Source organism: Elgaria multicarinata, chromosome 2, assembly GCF_023053635.1.
Source record: "Elgaria multicarinata webbii isolate HBS135686 ecotype San Diego chromosome 2, rElgMul1.1.pri, whole genome shotgun sequence".
Lineage (NCBI taxonomy): Eukaryota > Metazoa > Chordata > Lepidosauria > Squamata > Anguidae > Elgaria > Elgaria multicarinata.
In genome coordinates this window covers 149,358,687-149,377,234 of record NC_086172.1, presented here as the reverse complement: position 1 = coordinate 149,377,234, position 18,548 = coordinate 149,358,687, and the positions used below count along the sequence as shown (strand labels likewise).

General features: G+C 45.7%; 1 protein-coding gene across 9 annotated transcripts in view; it reads right to left on the bottom strand.

Moving 5' to 3' along the window:
• The window catches only part of NRXN3 (neurexin 3), a 1,089,604-nt gene that overhangs the window by 1,039,547 nt on the left and 31,509 nt on the right, over positions 1-18,548 (bottom strand). For all 9 annotated transcript variants that reach the window (XM_063117923.1, XM_063117925.1, XM_063117924.1 and 6 more), the window contains 2 exons: positions 14,236-14,674; positions 11,185-11,568 (listed from right to left, as the gene is read on the bottom strand). In XM_063117923.1, coding sequence (XP_062973993.1) covers positions 11,185-11,568; positions 14,236-14,674 — 823 coding nt within the window. The remainder of the gene's footprint in view (positions 1-11,184; positions 11,569-14,235; positions 14,675-18,548) is intronic.

The window sequence follows — 18,548 nt, the reverse complement described above, 5'->3', positions numbered from 1 at the left end:
AGCACATCATTTCCATAAGCCAGATCTTCCCATCTGCAGAGCACCCTCATTAGCTCAGCCAGCATAGCTACTGTGTTCACCTAATTCTGCAGCAGCCATCAGGCTCTTTAGCAGATGAGAAGCCAAAAGACATAGAAAATGCTAATTATTTCCCCAAACTATGTAGAACTTTGAATGCCTCTGTAATCCCATCTGTCCTTATACCAGCCCTCTCCTCTCTCACTGTCACCTTATACAGCATCTCCTCCGCTCTCACTTGCCTTACCTAAATTGACACAGCTTTGTGTGTCGATAAATTCTTACTGTTTGTGCATTAGGGCGCCTTTATTGTTTGTTTTTACAAGGTAACTGTGGCACCACAGACTTTAAACAAAACAGGCAAGCATTCTCACACCCACACATGTCCAAACACCCAACCCTGCCTCTCCAAAGACATAAATTCTCCAGCAGACCTTGATCATGCATGTCTCTTTGCTGGGAAATAGTGACCTTGTTTTGGTCATATGGGGCCCTTTGGGTTTATGCTTGTATATCAAGGAATGCAGATGGTTCATAAGGCACCAGGGCTGTTCATACAACATGCTAACCCACACTCAGTTGCTGAGTGTGGGTCATTGTTGAATCGTGGGCTGTTTGATGAACAGTGGGTTGGCATGTTGTCTGAACCCAGGCTTGTTAGACATGCAGTCTGGCCTGAACAACCCAACAACAAACCATGGGTTCTCAAGGTGGATTGTTTGAGAAAAAATAAGCCACACTGCATGGTTAACAGCCCACCCTGTGGGGAATGTCCTCAGTTCAGACAACATAGTAACTCATGTTTCATCAAACAGCCCACAGTTGAACAACAACCCAACTCAACCACTGAGTATGGGTTAGCATGCTGTGTGAACCCAGTCATCCTTTAATAAGTAATCACTCATGTTAGGCCTAGTTCTCACTAAGGATTAGACAAATTTATGAAGATTGCATTCATGGATAATATAAGCCATAAGAGCTAAATGGAACCTCTCTGAATTCCAAATGCTGGTAGTATGCCATGGACTTGGCCAACATCATCATTCACTACTTGGTGTGCTTCTAGAGGTATATGAAGACCCCCCCCCCAATGGCCATGGTGGGGAACCTTTGGACCTCCAGATGTTGCTGGACTCCCAACAGGCATCCGCCCCAGCCAGCATTTAGGGATGGGCAAATCTGTCAGTTTTGCTTTCTCCTGCATTTAAATCATTTAAATCTCAAGTTCCTGCTCTCCTGAATGCGAGGAACTTCGTGAACAAACTGAAAGAAAATTCTTACCCATCGGCACCAGCCAAATTTAGCAGGCACAGCTATTTGCAGCACGAGGAGGACCATGATGTACCTTCCTGCCATGTAGCTGTTAAAGAGGAGGAGCCTGTCACAAAAAAGTATTGGCAACCCTAATTCAGCACTAACATGGTTGAATACACAGCTGGTATGTCTACACAGGGCGATATCCTGGGGATCACCCAGGGATCATTGCTTTGTATCCACAGGATGCATAGGGGATCCCAGGAACAGGGAGGGATGGTCCCTCCCTTTCCCCAGGATATCGCCCTATGCTTTAATCATGTTTTTTCCCACGGTCTCGGAATGATCCTGAGACTGCGGGAGGTGTTGCCTGCTGTCTCGGTTTGTCCGCGAGTAAACACGAGGAGCTGGTAACCCCCATCAGGGTGGGGTGGGGGCAGTGGGAGTTTGTTTGTTTTTAAGTTTTTTTTGCATTTGAGCGCTCATCGCTCTTTTTCGATTAAAAACAAAAACAAAATGGCAGGTGCAATGTCCTCTTCCTCCCAGGACATCGTGTGCCACATGTAGACTAGGGATGTGCTCCGCTTCGATTAGAAGCGGAGAATCAGAAGCGAATTGGCCTGCTCCAACTTGCCCAGAGGCGGAGTAGAAGCGAACTGGGGACCCGTAGAAGCACGGTGAAGAGAAGCATCCATACGCGGAGCGCTTCTCTTTTCGCGGACCGATCCGATCGCCATTTTGAAAAATTTCGCCCATAGGATTGCATTGCAGAAAAGAATAGGGGACAACTGTGTTGTTTTTTAAGCTATCTTTCTGAAACTTCTTGTGCTTAGAGAGTCGTGGCTGGGGGTCATTTTGAGCCTACTCTCAGCTCTTTGTGTGCTGCGGTTCACTTGCTAGAATTTTTGGAAAAATCGGGTAAAACAGCGGGAAAATACCTTTTTCGAAAGGCTGAGGGGCAGAGTCAACTCCTGGTCATGATCACATGATCCCAAAGTTGGAGGAGGGGATAGGCAAAATGGGTAACTTGGGATTCTGGGAACTTCTCTTTCTTAGTCTGAACAGACTTTTCCCAGTGTTTTTTTAAAACAGTAGCCCCACCATATGCACAAACACAACCTGAAATCATATACTAACCCAATAATAAGAGATAGAAAAAGCACAGCACTGCTACCCACCCTAACTTTGGGGAACAACTGAATAGATGTGGTGCAAGGGGATAAGCTCCCCTAGGGCATGGACGTGCCCTGTGCACTCTCCTGTCCTTGGAGGGCCATCAGAGCCCTCCAAAGGTAAATCACTGGAGTGAATGCCTATCATGAGTTGAAGTGATCGTTTGCTTCTTAAAGACTGGTACCTAGACAGGACCAGTCAAATTGGCAGATGATTCCCCCTCCTCTTGGGCACGTCCACTCCCCTCTTACTGGTAAAAGACAGATATAGCCTTTTTAAAAAAATTCTTCTTGTTGTTTATTCAGCAACACTGCTGCTTTTAATTCCACCCCTCCTTTGTTTATTTATTTATGTATTTATTCCATTTTATATGCATTACTGGCTTTGAAACTATCCTTGGCTCACTTCCTTGTGTCCCCAGAAATGTCTGCTGCCTGCCTGCCTTCCCTCCCTCCTCCCCTGCCCACCTCGCAGGGATGGTTTTTGTGTGTCTTGCTTTGACTCAGGGGAGAAGTCCTTCCTGTGCTCAAGTTCCAAATCAATTTTTCAAGTGTGGAAGAAGATTCATATTTAGGTTTATCTCTACTCCCCAATTCATGGCATGTTGGGATTTCCTTTGAAATGGGCCCATTGAGCTGTCTGCAGATACCGGGGTGTCCGACTTTCATAAATTCCCCTAAAATCCAGGGATAATGGGATTGGCTTGAAACTTGGCATCCATGTGGACACATGGGTAAGCTGTCATGGGACCGAAGGTGAGATTTCTGACATGCAAATTGACGTAGTTGTAAAATGGGACTTGATTTGGGGTGAGTTAAATGGTTAGAGCCCCGCTAAAAATCAGGGGATGATGGGATAGCCTTGAGACTTGGCATGCATGTGTATCCCTGGATAAGCTATCATGGTGCCGAGTTTGAGGTTTCTAACATGCAAATTGACGGAGCTATCGAAAGGGGTGTGAATGGGGTGCCCGATTTTCATAAATTCCTCAAAAATCAGGGGATGATGGGATTGGCTTGAAACTTGGCGTCCATGTGGACACATGGATTAGCTGTCATGGTACCAAAGGTGAGGTTTCTGACGTGCAAATTGATGTAGTTGTAAAATGGGACTTGATTTGGGGTGTTAAAAGGTTTAAGCCCCACCAAAAATCAGGGGATGATGGGATTGCCTTGAGTCTTGGCATGCATGTGTATCCCTGGACAAGCTATCATGGTGCCGAGTTTGAGGTTTCTAACGTGCAAATTGACGGAGCTATCGAAAGGGGTGTGAATGGGGTGCCCAATTTTCAAAAATTCCCCAAAAATCAGGGGATGATGGGATTGGCTTGAAACTTGACATACTTGTGTATACATCCATGAGGTGTCATGGTGCCAAACTTGAGGTTTCTAACTTTAACAGAAAAAAAGTTGTATACTTTTTTAGCTTTCAATGCAAGCCTATGGGGGGGGAAACGGAGCTCCGATCCGGATCCGGAGCTCCGCAGCGGAGCGGAGCAAACATAGGCGGAGCAGGGGCGGAGCGGAGCGGCCCGATCCGCAAATCGTGGATCTGGAAGAGAAGCGGAGCGGGGGGTCCATGCACACCCCTAGTGTAGACACAGGGTGACGATCCCGGAAGTAGGTAAGACCAGGATTGCCCCCTCTCCAGCCCTCTACACCTGTAGGTGTAGACATGTCCAGGGATTCAAATCCAGTGTTTTAAGAGCAAAGTGTTCAAAGCTCTGGGCCTGGATGGACGCATCTGCCAGTTAAACTTTCTCCCACATTCGATTTTCAAGGTTTTTCCCATCCCAATTATTAAGAAATTGGTGAATGTTGTTCAGTTCTTACAAAAATAATGAGCCAAACGAAATCCTCCTCCATCCCCAGGCCTTCTATTAGCGATGATGAATATTTTTTTCAAGGAGGTGTACACTCCGATTCAAATGACGTATCGAACAGAGACTTGTGCAAGTAACTGCTCATACTTGCGATTTACTCATCTGAGCAACGTACCTTTACCAGATAAGATATTTCCAATAAAAGAAGAAGAGCAAAACGTTGCACTGCTCACCTGGGTAAACCACTTGTACAGGCAATTATTTACCTGAGCAAGCTGGCTAAAAATATAGTTTGAGCTTTTAGCGTTAGTTGGCACAGAGAGTCATTGGCCAGCATCCCAGATCTGGGGTAGGTTTAAGAAGTGAAAGGAGAGCAGGAATGGGCTTTAGTTAAATGATTTGAGTCAGCTACTGGTTACAGATGGTGGAAGTTCTAAATAAGCACTTGAAAGAGCTGTCTGGTTCCTTTAACCTTCTGTTAGGTCTTTGTGGGAGCAAAGACAGTGCAAAACAAAGGAAAGTACTTCCGACCCCAAAACAGATACAAGGGATGCTTGAGGAATTCAATCTTTGTAAATTCCAATATGAGCCGACCTGATATATATCTCCTGATCTAAAGTATGGATTAGGATTGGTTGCCCTCCAGCTTTTCTGCTTCCCATATCTTTCAGCATAGTTCTCAGTTCAGAAGAATAAATCAAAAATGCAATTAAAATGCATATTTTGAGAGAAAATGTTTTAAAATATGTATTTAAATAAGTATGTTAATGCACATTTTGGGGCATTTTTAAAAAAAATAACAGCTTAATGTAGAAACGGGGTGAAACGAATTATGGGTGGGCACTTTTGAAAGTGGCACAGATGAAAAATAAATGAAACTGCTCATCCCTACTAGACATGACACTGTGACGATGAATACATAGCTAGTTTTAGAAGGAAAAGCTGTGTGGAGATCACTTTTGCTATTTTGTTACTGAGGCCCTTTCTACACCATACCGGTGTAGAGGGAGGGAGGGGGGAGGATCCCACGATACTCTGATTGCGAGATCCTCCCTTTGGTCCACATGTGGGCGCGACATCCCGGAAGTGATTTACAAGAGTTAGGGCATGTATGTGTTTCAGATTCCTTGCTTTTGTCTCATGTGCTGCTGCATGACATTTGTAAATCTGAAATCTGCTCTTACCACAGATCACACTTGACATGTGTCATGCACCTGCATGTGTCAGATTATACACAAAGGAACTTTTTCGTCCTCTGCTTCCTTTTTATGTCAAGGGATCAATGAGTCCACCTAATAGATAGAAAAATAAATATGCCTCTGACCCCCACCTCTGTAACCCAAATTGGAAACAAATTGGAAATGAGTTTGCTTGGAAAAATATTTCATTTTTTGGAGTAGGGAGAGTATATAGTTGCTATGTTGATGCTAGGGAGTGGGAGAAACAGATCAACAAGAGCCCTGTTCAGGTGTCTGCCTGAATACATCAGGGCTTAAAGGAAGTAGAGGGCCTCGGCCTACATGCTGGCCCCACCCCCTAGGTCTCCAGGTGTGGTGGCTCTGCTCTCTTCAGGTCAGACCTTGCCATGTTGAATCGGCAGAGTCTAAAAGAGAGTTCTATACAAATTCAAAGGAATGTGAACAATTCTACGCATGACCAGGAACGCTGATAAAGAAGGGTGCATTCGTGATCGCACAGAGAGTTCTACTCGTTTTCAAGTGAACGCAAATAGAGCTCCTTTTCAGAACTTGCTGATTCAACCCTGCAAGATCTGAACTGAGGTGGTGGGGCCAGCATACCCAGAGATGTAGGGAGTAAGGCCAGTGTGCACAGCCCCAAGACCTTTACTCACTTTAAGCCCTCATACGACCAGGTGAAAGCCTGAACAGGGCTAAGGTGTACTGTTTATTGGAATAACTTTTGCTTATTGCAGCTGGGAAACTTGAAATGTTGTATGCATTCAACGACAGAAGCTGATCCAGTAAAAGACAGTCAGCTTATGTAATTTACATAAGAATATAACAGTGCAGCCTAGGGTGACCATATGAAAAGGAGGACAGGGCTCCTGTATCTTTAACAGTTGTATAGAAAAAGGAATTTCAGCAGGTGTCATTTGTATATATGGAGAACCTGGTGAAATTCCCCCTTCATCACAACAGTTAAAGCTGCAGGTGCCCTGCCCTCTTTTAAATCTGGTCACTCTAGTATAGCTCCTGCAGCTTTAACTGTAGTGATGAAGAGGAAATTTCACCAGGTTCTCCATATATACAAATGACACCTGCTGAAATTCCCTTTCCTATGCAACTGTTAAAGATACAGGAGCCCTGTCCTCCTTTTCATATGGTCACCCTAGTGCAGCCCCATATCTGTCTACTCAGAAGTAAGACCTATCACGTTCCATGGGACTTACTGCCAGATAAATTCAGACAGGATTGTAGCCTAAGAACTGCCTTTCTGAATCTGACCAAGGTCCATCTAGTCCAGCATTCTGTTTCTACATAGTCCTCAAGATGCTGTTGGATTGCAAATTCCATCATCCCACTATTCCTTCTTCAAAATGTCATTCCACTTTGTGCTTGTGGGAAAGATGAGTCTGGAAAACCAATGACAAGCCTCATAGAAGCAAGTCAGGCAGATTGTAGCAAAAGAAAAGCTGAGGTGACCCACCTGTTGCCAGGGCTGCCACTCTACCATCAGGCAGAATGAGGCAGCTGTGATTTGGGGTGTCACGCAAGGGAAGGAAATGGTGAGTTATTGAATTCACCGTTGTATTTTTACAACAGGGACCAAAATAACTTGGTGGCCTTGAGTACTGTGCACCTTGACTTGGCGGATCGGTGGTGGTGCCATTTGCTGCTCTGGCTCAGGTAGAGATTTACTTTGGCTAGTCAAGTGTACAAAATCATGCATGGTGCGGAGAATGTGGATAGGGAGACTTTTTTCTCCCTGCCCCATAATACTAGAACCTGCGGTCATCCCAAGAAGCTGATTGATGGGAGATTCAGGACAGATAAAATCACATAGTTAAACTATGGAATACATTACCATAAGATGTAGTGATGGCTTTAAAAGGGGGTTGGATCAATTCCTGGAGGAGAAGGCTATCAATGGCTACCAGTCCTGATAACTAGGGGTGTGCGGCGACGGCGGCAGAGCCCGGTAAGGAGGAGGGGGGGCCTTACCTGCCTCCGTCCGCGGTCCATTGCCATCTTCAATTGAGCCCGCGGTTCCACCAGGAAGTCTGGTCCGGACGGAGGCAGGTAAGGGAGAGGAGGGCGAGGGGGTTACCGGGCCCTGCCGCCATCGCCGCCCATGCGGCGACGGCGGCAGAGCCCGGTAAGGGACCAAGGGGGAGGGGGGCCTTACCTGCCTCTGTCCGCGGTCTGTCGCCGTCTTCAATTGAAGACGGCATGGGCGACAGCGACAGCGGCAGGTCCCGGTAAACCCCACTTACCTTTCCGGCGGAGCTCCGGATCGAGGCGAAGGATCCGCCTTCACCTCGATCCTCTTCGCCACGCTCCGCCGGCCCCCCAATCCTCTTCGCCTCCGCCTTAAGGGCAGGCGAAGCCCCCCGCTCCGCTACTGCTTCTCCGGTCCGATTAGAAGCGGAGCACATCCCTACTGATAACTATGTGTGTTACCTCCAGTATCTGAGGCAGTAATCCTATATACTCCAGTTGCTGGGGAACATGAGTGGCAGGGTGCTGTTGCCCCTGTGTCCTGCTTGTGGATTCCCTGTCAACAGCTTGTTGGCCACTGTGTGAACAGAGCACTGCACTAGATGGACCCTTGGGCTGATCCAGCATGGTCGTTTTTATGTTCTCAGCCCTGCATTTGCCACAATAGTTCCTTCTCCTTTCTCCCTCATGGTGCCAGAAGTGCCCTTGCATCATCTTGGATCAGGAGGTCTGGGTTCTTTCCTCTGGGCCAGACTAACTCCCAGAATCACACACAACATCCTGAGCTAAAGGCAAAGTGCAACTCTTGTGTCCTCATTCCTTGACTCTCCCATCCCCCCCACACATACACAATGAGATCATGCTGCAAGTTTGTACAACACAAAGAGAAAAAAGACAGACCAGATGGGGAGATCCTGCAAGTGATTCATATCTGAAGCCTAAGGGGAGCTTTTCAGTTAGATTTCAGTCCTAGTCTTAGTTCTGGTATTACCCAGAAATCTGCCTCAGGGAAAAGAAAGAAAGAAAGAAAGAAAGAAAGAAAGAAAGAAAGAAGAGAATTCCATTTTCTTTACGAAAAGGACCTTGTGCCATTGCTTTTGTTTTCAGTTTTGTTTTGTTTTTAAATCACTCACTCAGTTCATTCTGAGCACGGCATAAGGCACAATACAGGGATGACAATTAATGGGACCGTCTGGAATTTGAACAGTGTATAGATCAAATGTCTTACATTTGCTAAGCTCCTTCTCATTTGACCAAGAATGGATGTGTCTCCTGGCTGCCTGCACCAGCAATAACTGTGCCTCATATATCCCCAATCAGACACCTTTAAGTGGCCAGTCAGAAGACACAATGAGAAAACAGTGGTGTGACATCCACGGTACCCAGGAAGGCTCTGCCCGGCTTTTACAGATTTGCCCTTGGCACTGGTGAACTTCAATCCTCCTTGATTAATTTGGCCCAGACGCTCAAACACAGATCTCCATTCCCAGGAGAACAATAGCTGGAAAGGTACAATGCATGCTGTGTTCTATTTTACGTGCATGTACCAAAACAAGCTCAGCAGCATGCTACTGTAAATGCCATCATGGAATCTTCTAGCATCTGGCTCAGGGTGTTCATCAGTATGTCAAATACCCACAATCCTTTCCCTTCATGAGAACCTGACAAATGTATGTATGCCATGGATCAAACACAGGCCACCAGGGGTGCAAAACCTCAGACCTGTGGACCAAATCTGCCCTTTCTGGGGTCACAAACGAGCCCTCCCCCGTTCACCAGATGACCATGAACCTTTCCCTTGGCTCCACTCCTTTTCTACCAATCACCAATTGTTTGGCGGTTTTCTGGCTTCTGTGCAGCTTTTTTCCTCGTTCTAAAAGGTTGAAACATCTCTCTTAAGGCTCAGTGACTGGCAGACAGAGATTTAAACTAAAACAATATGCTGGCATTTTGGTCCTGGCCCTTTTGCCTTCGGTTCTCCCAACAACTGGAATGTGGCCCCTTAGAGCTTCTCCAGAATTGAATTGGGCCCTCAGGCTAAAAGAGATTCAATACCTTTGCTGTACATACAGTGCGAAGTAGGCGCCATAACCAGCCCTGAGGCCCCACCACATATTAGTTTAACACAACGGCCCTATTGAGACGACACACTAAGCCATGGTGGTTAAGCATTTTGAGCTAAACATTACGGCTTCGCTTGTCATGGGAACCATGACTTAGGGCCCATTCAGAAGTCACTTTTAACCATGGTAGTTAAGCCAGAAAGCCAGGCCATGTTCAGAAGTAGGGATGTGCTCCGCTTCTAATCGGACCGGCGAATTAGAAGCAGAGCGGGGGGCTTCGCCTGCCCTTAAGGCGGAGGCGAAGAGGATTGGGGGGCCGGCGGAGCGTGGCGAAGAGGATCGAGGTGAAGGTGGATCCTTCGCCTCGATCCGGAGCTCCGCCGGAAAGGTAAGTGGGGTTTACCGGGCCCTGCCGCTGTCGCCCATGCGGCGACAGCGGCAGGGCCCGGTAACCCCTCCCGCCCTCCTCTCCCTTACCTGCCTCCGTCCGCGGTCCGTCGGCGTCTTCAATTGAGCCCGCGGTTCAACCAGGAAGTCTGGGCCGCAGACTTCCTGGTTGAACCGCGGGCTCAATTGAAGACGCCGACAGACCGCGGACGGAGGCAGGTAAGGCCCCCCCTCCCCCTTGGTCCCTTACCGGGCTCTGCTGCCGTCGCCGCACGGGCGGTGATGGCGGCAGGGCCCGGTAAACCTCCCGCCGTCCTCTCCCGGCCTTACCTGGCGCCACTCCCCTCCACTTTGGAGCCGGTGCTCCGCGGCGAAGAGGAGCGGAGTATGGGCGGAGCGGCGCGGAGCGGAGCGGGCCGACCCGAAATTTTCAGATCAGCCCGCGGGGCAGAGCAGGGGGTCCATGCACACCCCTATTCAGAAGACACCTTAAATGATGGCTTTAACCATGGTGAATGAGGCTTTTTTGCTTTATTCACCATGGTTAAAGCCATGGTTTAAGGTGTCTTCTGAACAGGGCCAATGTGTATCATGTGAACCATGGCTACATAACCATGGTTTAAACATTCTCACTAACCAATTGTTGCAAAAGGGTTAGTGGCCTGACCATGGCTTGGCATGCCATCTGAACAGGTCCTGAGTGAACCTGTTTTTAGTTTTTGTGAACCACCCAGGGAGCTTCAGCTATTGGGCGGTATAAAAATTCAATACATAAATAAATAAATAAATAAATAAATAACAATAATAATAATAACCGATCCTTTGCACTACCTAGTGATGACTAAGGAATTCACAACAAATTCAAATGAGTTCAGATTTCTATGAATCCGACTTGAGAATTCTGCAATGGGCTGGCTTTTTCTGAGTCATGTGGAATCTGCAGACCAGTTTTTTGAGGGGGGCTTGGGGGGATTCACCCAAATGTGCATTACCACTAATGCACACTTATGCTAATGCACTAGCACAAATTAGAACCAAAGCGAATTAGCACAAGTGGAATGAAAGTCTGGTAAAAAAACAAAAAACTGATCCTGTGAAAGAGCAGATGACAAAATGAAAGATGCCTGACAATCCAAGACAACTGACAAAATCCGTACATCCCCGGCACAACCATACTGATTCTGAAACCAGTGTTCTCATCAGCAATGGGATACGTTTGTATTGCACATAGTGCCGCTCAGTCGATCTTCAGCTCAGGACAGAATATCTCTCTGGATTTGGGACTTACCCCGCTCACACGTTCTCCCCCAGAAGCCGGTGCCGGTGCAATCACAGATGAAGCGGTTCCAGCCATCCTTGCAGACTGCATTGTTCTTGCAGGGGTAGCTGTCACACTGCTTGGAGTTGACCCGGATGCAGGAAGATTTGACACCCGCCGCGTTCTGCTGCTCTGCCAGCTGCCGGATGTTCTTGCTCCGCCCATCAATGAAGAGGTCTCGGATGCAGCCCACATAGCCATAGTTCAACATGGCCGTCCAGAGTTCAGTAGGGAGGACCAGGCCAGCCCGGTTTTCAGGCAGCCCCCCAAGGTACATGTCCCCTTCCAGATCCAGGATCTCGCTCTCGCCGCTAGCTGTAAATGGTGTCCTTCTGCTGTTCACCGAAATGGTGCCTGAAAGAAAAAGGAAAAATGAAAGGCTATCAAGCCCCAGTGATAATGCAAGTCAAGTTGCTATGTGGATGGGATCCTGGTGAAAGGTGAGGGCTTTGGTACAGGAGACTGGAGACTCCTGCTGAGGCAAAACCTTGTCACAAAGAGAGCTCTTCTGGAAGTGTTCTGCTGCCCTCTACCAAACCTGTCAGACTGTCTAGTCACAGGATAATAAAACCGAGAGGCTGGAAGACAGATGAAGGACATCCGGTCCAATCCTCTGCGATGCTGCAGGAACTTCAAAAGGCTATTTTTACACATGGCCTTGGAAACTCCTGCATCAACAACCTGTCAGTCTGGCGCAGGAAGATTTGGGCAGGAGAGCGCACTATTTCTCTTCAGTTGCACGAGGTATGGCGAAGGAAGACGACGCTGTGACAGCGCACACACATTGAGACGGTGGATTTGCACCAGTAGTACAGATGACGTAGTTTAGTTGAAGGCTGCCAGGCCCACCCCATCTGTGTAACTGAACCATGGAGCACTGGTGCACATTTGGCCCACGGGGAAGAAATGGGGAAGGAAGATCACTCAGGGAAATTGGTCCCCAGCTCAATGGCAGAGCACATGTTTTGCATACAGAAGGTCTCAGCAGAGCTGCTGAAGGAGGCACATCCTGTACCAGCCCAGAATGTAAGCCTATGCGGCAGGGTCTTGCTATTTACTGTTTTACTCTGTACAGCACCATGTACATTGATGGTGCTATATAAATAAATAAATAAATAAATAAATAAATAATAATAATAGCAGCAGCAGCACCATGGGAGGAGGAGAAGGCCCACCAGCAGGAAAGACTTCCTCTTCCCACATTTGGCCCTGCAAGCTGTTATATCACTCCACCCTCTCCGCTCTCCTTCCAAATGGTCTGGTAGGGAAGAAAGAGGTAGGGCACTGAACCATCTGGCAGGGTTGCTTGCCAATCTGGCTGCACTGCTGGGATGGCTAATGTTATCGGAGAACCAGTGTGGTACATTAGTTAGAGTGCTGAACTGGGACTCGGGATTCTCAGCCTAACCTACCTTACAGGAATGTTCTGAGGATAAAATGGAGAGGAGGAGAATTATGTACACTACCCTGGGCTCCTTGGAGGAAATAAGGCTGGTCATAAATGTAATAATAAACATTTAATGAAATGAAATGGTACATTATTGTGTGGTCTTGCCACACCTGTCCACTTGTTCCTTCAGGCAGTGAACTCCCCTGCTTCGACTGAAGGGGACTTTTAACTGCACAATCCTATATACATGTCTCCTCGGAAGTAAGGCTCATTGAGTTCAAGGAAACTGACTCCTAGGTAACTGTGCATAGGATTGTAGCCTAAGGCTACCCACTTACCTAGGAGGAAACCCCATTTAACTCAGTGAGGCTTACTGTATTACCAAGTATTTTATTTATTTATTTATTTATTATTTATTTATTGCATTTGTATACTGTCCCATAGCTGACGCTCTCTGGGCAGTTCACATAAGACATGTATTGCATTGTAAAATGCTCAACTCCAGCCTGTTTCTTTTCTGTTTATTATAATCAATGTTGCTGTCCAGCGGCTAGGTATATGCCGTATGTGTAAACAAAACTGTAATGCTTCTGAGTGAATTGATCCTTGCAAGTTAATTAGAAGTGAGTCAACCTGCAAAAAATCAATAATTTGATTACTTATTTACATCCCTGTAAAATGCTGCAATGTGCATCAACAAGTGCAGGTGGTACAAAACTACAAATATTAAAATGTGCAGGGTCCAAGAACAAACGTAAAAACCACGTACAGCTAGCCCTTTTCGACTATTTTTTTTTCAAGGAAAACTTAAGTAAAGGGGTGGATTCTATATTATCCATAAAAGTTAAATTGTTTTGAAAAGCAGAATCACCTAGTTCTAGTACCATTCCCACTGCATCTTGCTGCAAAATTAATGACATCTTAATGAGGTATTATGAATTTTCTACTCCTGTAAAAACAGCTGGACCTAAATGTACATCTATTAAAAAATATCCTTGGCAGCAGCATGTGGCCAGACTAGTGATGGGCAAGCCACAGCAGCTCTGATAAATTTGGAAGGGATTTGCTTTCTCCTTCTCCCAGAGAAAAAGCCCATTCCAAAGTTCAGCTCCCACCACCTTGTGCCTACTTGGACATCATCAGAAGTCTGACTGGATCCTGTCTGCCTCCCTACACCAGATCCCTCTTGAGCCCCCAAACTTCTCAGCCCCCAAATTTCCCAAAATGTACCTGGCAATGGCAACAGCACTACCGCCCTGAGATTGGGATACAAATGTTTTAAATAAATAAATAAAATAAATACCTTGGAAAGGAGGGATCTTGGCCTCTATTACGCCCCACTGCAATCTTAGATCACATAAAGATGGGAAGGGTGTTGTACCAAAGGTCAATTGATCCTGTCCCTCAAAAATCTGAAAGGGTCTGTTTTAAGACAGAGCAGCCTTCCCCAACTTGGTGCCCTCCAGATGTTTTGGACTCTAACTATCAGTACCAGCCACCATGGTCAATGATAAGGAATGCCAAGAGTTCTAATCCAATACATCTGGAGGACACCAGGCTGGGGGAGGCTGATAGATAAATAGATAGATAGATAGATGGTCCTACTTCTTCCCAGGAATTTCTCTCCATACCTGATCTGCCATCTCTCTGGATATCAACGTGATACCATTCTCCATCATTAGCTTTCCTCTGAGTGGCCTTTACTTTAACAGTTCCAGAGCCCATGTCGAGAAGTAGGTAAAGATTTCCATCTAAGAGTTCCACTGCAAAGAAATCCACTTTGGTGTTCTTCTGGCTTCTGGAATCCTTCCTCTCCTGGGGTTTACCATGAGTGAAGAGTATAAGGCCATTGGGCTCTGTAGTGCGGAAGTCAAAGGAGATAGAGCCCATCCGCTTGGTGTTCCATTTTGGCAGGCTAATATAGGCCTCTGGTGTCTCAAAGTTGATGGGGTCCAATGTAGCCACATTCTCACATGTAAACTTCACCTCCCCATAGATTTTCATTTTTGTGTCACCAATCCTCGCCAAGCGAGACAGCTCCAGACGGATGTCATTATTCTTATAAACAACCTGTCAGGGACAAGGGAAAACACCATACATCAATCCAGATAATAACTCATACTTCAGAAAGATGCACCCAAAGATAGAGCGGCACGAGAATTTTGTTACTGTTCGCAAATCATGCGAACATGTCCCGTTCGCAACCCTGAATGCAAATGTGAGCAGGAATACAATTCTTGGGGAAATTTCCACATTTTCCCAAACTTGCATTCACATTCAAAAGAGTCCACTTGAACACTTCCCTGCAAAATCCACATTTTCGCCTGGAGTGGGTGGGAATGTACATTCTTCTTGATCGGAAAAAAAGTAATAAAACGGTCATGTTCAGAAACACAAAGAAAGCAAAAACAGCCTTCAGGAGGTTTTCAGAGAACCTCAACAAGCTTAAACATCACATGTTTGCCCATCCCTACCCAAAGAAGCTCTTAAGAATGTAAAAAGAGCCATGCTGCATCAGACCAAGGGCTGACTCCATCATTTTATTATTTCATAGTGAACAGATCTGTCTTTGCATGGGATGGAACAGTGTCTCTTTAATACAGTGAAGGCTTCAAGCAAATTTACATAGCAGTGAGAATTACAGATGTGCCTGCCTTCTCAGAGTGAAACCATGCCCACTGGCACCCCTAGGCATGGCCCCTGCCATAGAACACTCTTATATCCTCCAGAGAAAGGGATCTATCTACTCCATTCTTCCAAGAGTGACTGCCACAGAGCAGTAGGAGATGGCAGGCATATAACTATCCCTCGGCCTACCAATCTCCTTTAGCTTCAAATTGTATGCACTCCAAAGCTGGTTAGAAATGTCTTGTGGCTGATGATGTCACTGCAGGCGTTAATCAGCTGGACACATTTAAATTAATTAAAAGTAATTGCTACTTCTAAAAACACAATAACCCTGAGGTGCACACCCCTAGGGTCCACTTACTATGCCAAGGTGTCTAGATTTCACAGTGTAGGCGCTATGGCTGATGGTTGGACAAACACACACACACACATACACACTTTTATTATTATAGATGTAATGAAATATGATCCCATTAAGCAACTCCACAAGCAACTTTGCTGAAGGCATTTGAGCCCAACAATAAGAGGGTAATATCCTTATTCTGATGAACAAAATGGCAACACACATTAGTGGTTAAATAGCATACAAACTGATTCAATCTGAGATTCCCACTGTGTTTGGAACTCAAGGTATGTTTGTGAAATTGTTGCTTCTGGTTGAGGGGTACAACCATGGAAGGCAAGTAACAAGTCCATAGACTTTCTTTACTTGGAATGGCTATCTCTCTGAAAATAATTTATTTATTTATTTATTTATTTATTTATTTTACATTTCTATACCGCCCAATAGCTGAAGCTCTCTGGGTGGTTCACAAAAAATAACTTATTTGAACAAGAAATACACAGGGAACCTGGGATTAGATCGATGAGGGTACTGTGCACCCATAGAGATTAAATACCCTTCCAGGCATTCACACACAACTGGATTAATAATGAACATGGGAAAGATAACTGGATTATATTCCGAAGACCCGCATTCAAATTCTTGCTCAATCTTGCAGCTCACTGGCTGACCTTGGCCAAGTCACTGGCCCCTTTCTTAATCTCCCTCTCACGGTTGTTGTGGCGGATATAATGAGATAGGGCCATGAACACCTCCTAAGGCCCACACATGTGATGAATACCCACATCCTGAAACCCCACACCTCTCTGATCCCAAGGCTGTACACCCTGCACTTTCTCAACAGACATGCATACAAAAAAAGACGCACCCTCTCCCAATCCTGTTAATACATGGAACCTACAACATAAAAGCACAAAGCATTTGACAGCAACTGTACTTTTGAAAGATGCACATTAAAAAAGCATACTTTTGAAAATGCGCACAAATATATGTCAATCAGTGAGAGAAGAATGCATCCATTTGAGGGGGGAAACTTCGCACAATTCATATGTACATTTTGGGGGAAATATATGCATGGAAATACACTGATACGGACCCAAGTTGGAACATTTTGAGATGGAATTTGGAGACGTTTGGTAAGCTTGGGTTTTGCTGTTTCACACATTCCTACTTGAATTGAGGCTTACTCTCAAGTATGAAGAGTGCATAGCATTGCTCCTTGTTTGGCTGTTTTTATTTATTTATTATTTATTTATTACATTTATATACCACCCCACAGCTGAAGCTCTCTGGGTGGTTCACAAAAGTTAAAACAGTAAACATTAAAAAAAGTATACAAAATTTAAAAACCGTCAGGAACATAAAAACAACAGTATAAAAACAACAGTATCCATTTAAAAACAACAGTTCTGTACTTCTGGGAAAACAACTTTTCCCGAAGTACAGAAAAGGGCAACTAAACGATCAAGGGACTGGAGCATCTCCCCTGTGAGGGAAGGTTACAGCAGCTGGGATTGTTTAGCTTGAAAGGAACAAGGCTAAGGGGAGACCTGATAGATGTGTACAGAATTATGCATAATAATAAAACCTGGGCTCATCCCATGAAGCTGATGAGTGGGAGATTCAGGACAGATAAAAGGAAGTTCTTCTTCAGAAAGAGCATATGGAATTCACTTCCACCAGATGTAGTGATGGCCACCAATTTAGATGGCTCTAAAAGGGAGTTGGATAAATTCCTGGAGGAGTTCATCAATGGCTACTGGTCCTGATGGCTATGTGCTATCTCCAGTATCAGAGGCAGTAAGCCTATATACACCAGTTGCAGGGGAACACACGTGGGAGGGTGTTGTTACACCATGTTCTGCTCGTGGATCTCTGGTTGACAGCTGATTAGCCACTGTGTGAACAAAGTGCTGGACTAGATCGACCCATGATTTGATCCAGCATGGCTCTGGTTAAGACTGTCAGTAGGAGTTACAAGTGTGCATAGCAGGGATCGGCAACCTGTGGCCCTCCTGAAGTTGTTGGACCATCTCCCATCAGCCCTAGTCAGTCTGGCCAATGGACAGAGATGATGAACGTTGGAGTTCAAGAACTTCTGGAGAGCCACAGGCTCTCCACCCATGGTGTCTTGAGGTTGCAATCTCCCACACACTTCTATGAGAGTAAGCTCGTTTGACCTTGATGGGATGTAGATCTGAGTAAACATGCATAGGATCACACTGTCAAGCTTGCAATCCTCTACACACTATTGTCTGGGAGCAGCCCCTGTAGAACGTCATGGGACAAACCTCTGAGTAAGTGGCTGCATTCCCTGTGCACGCTGATGTGACAGTAAGTCCTCTTGAACACTGTTAGTACTGAGGTTTGGGTTGTCAGCCTCCTCAGACAAAGCTGTAACCCTATGAACATTTATTCAGGTGGAAATAATGGGGCTTATTTTGAAGTAAACATGTAGAAGATCCAGCTGTTAGAAGCAAAACACTAGACTGTGCTACCTTCGCACATTGAAGACCAAAAAGAAATTGATGAATGAAGACCAAAAACAAAAGAAAAAGGAAGCTCAGTAATGCTTCCTCACCATTTCTTACATCAAGGTTATTGGCATGTGCTAAGCAATACAGACAATATGGTATCAGGGCTCTTTCAAATGCCTTGCTAGTCTATTGCACTTAGACAATCTTTCTGTGTTATAGGAAAGATTTTGATTTTGACTCAGTGGGGAAGGGATCCTTTTTAATCAGATGGCTTTTCCCCCATCCATCAAAAGAGCCTCTCCGCAATCACCTAGATATTGAGAGAGAAGCAGAGAATGTGCCATACCTGGCAGGTAGCTAATGTTCAGTATACTTTTAAAGTGTCAGAATTAAGAAGGAAACATCATTGCCTTGGGCACACTGGTGGACATGTTCCCTTGGGCAACACCCATATGTAGTTGTTCAGGTTGCCACTAGATGTCCCCATTGTTTTGCA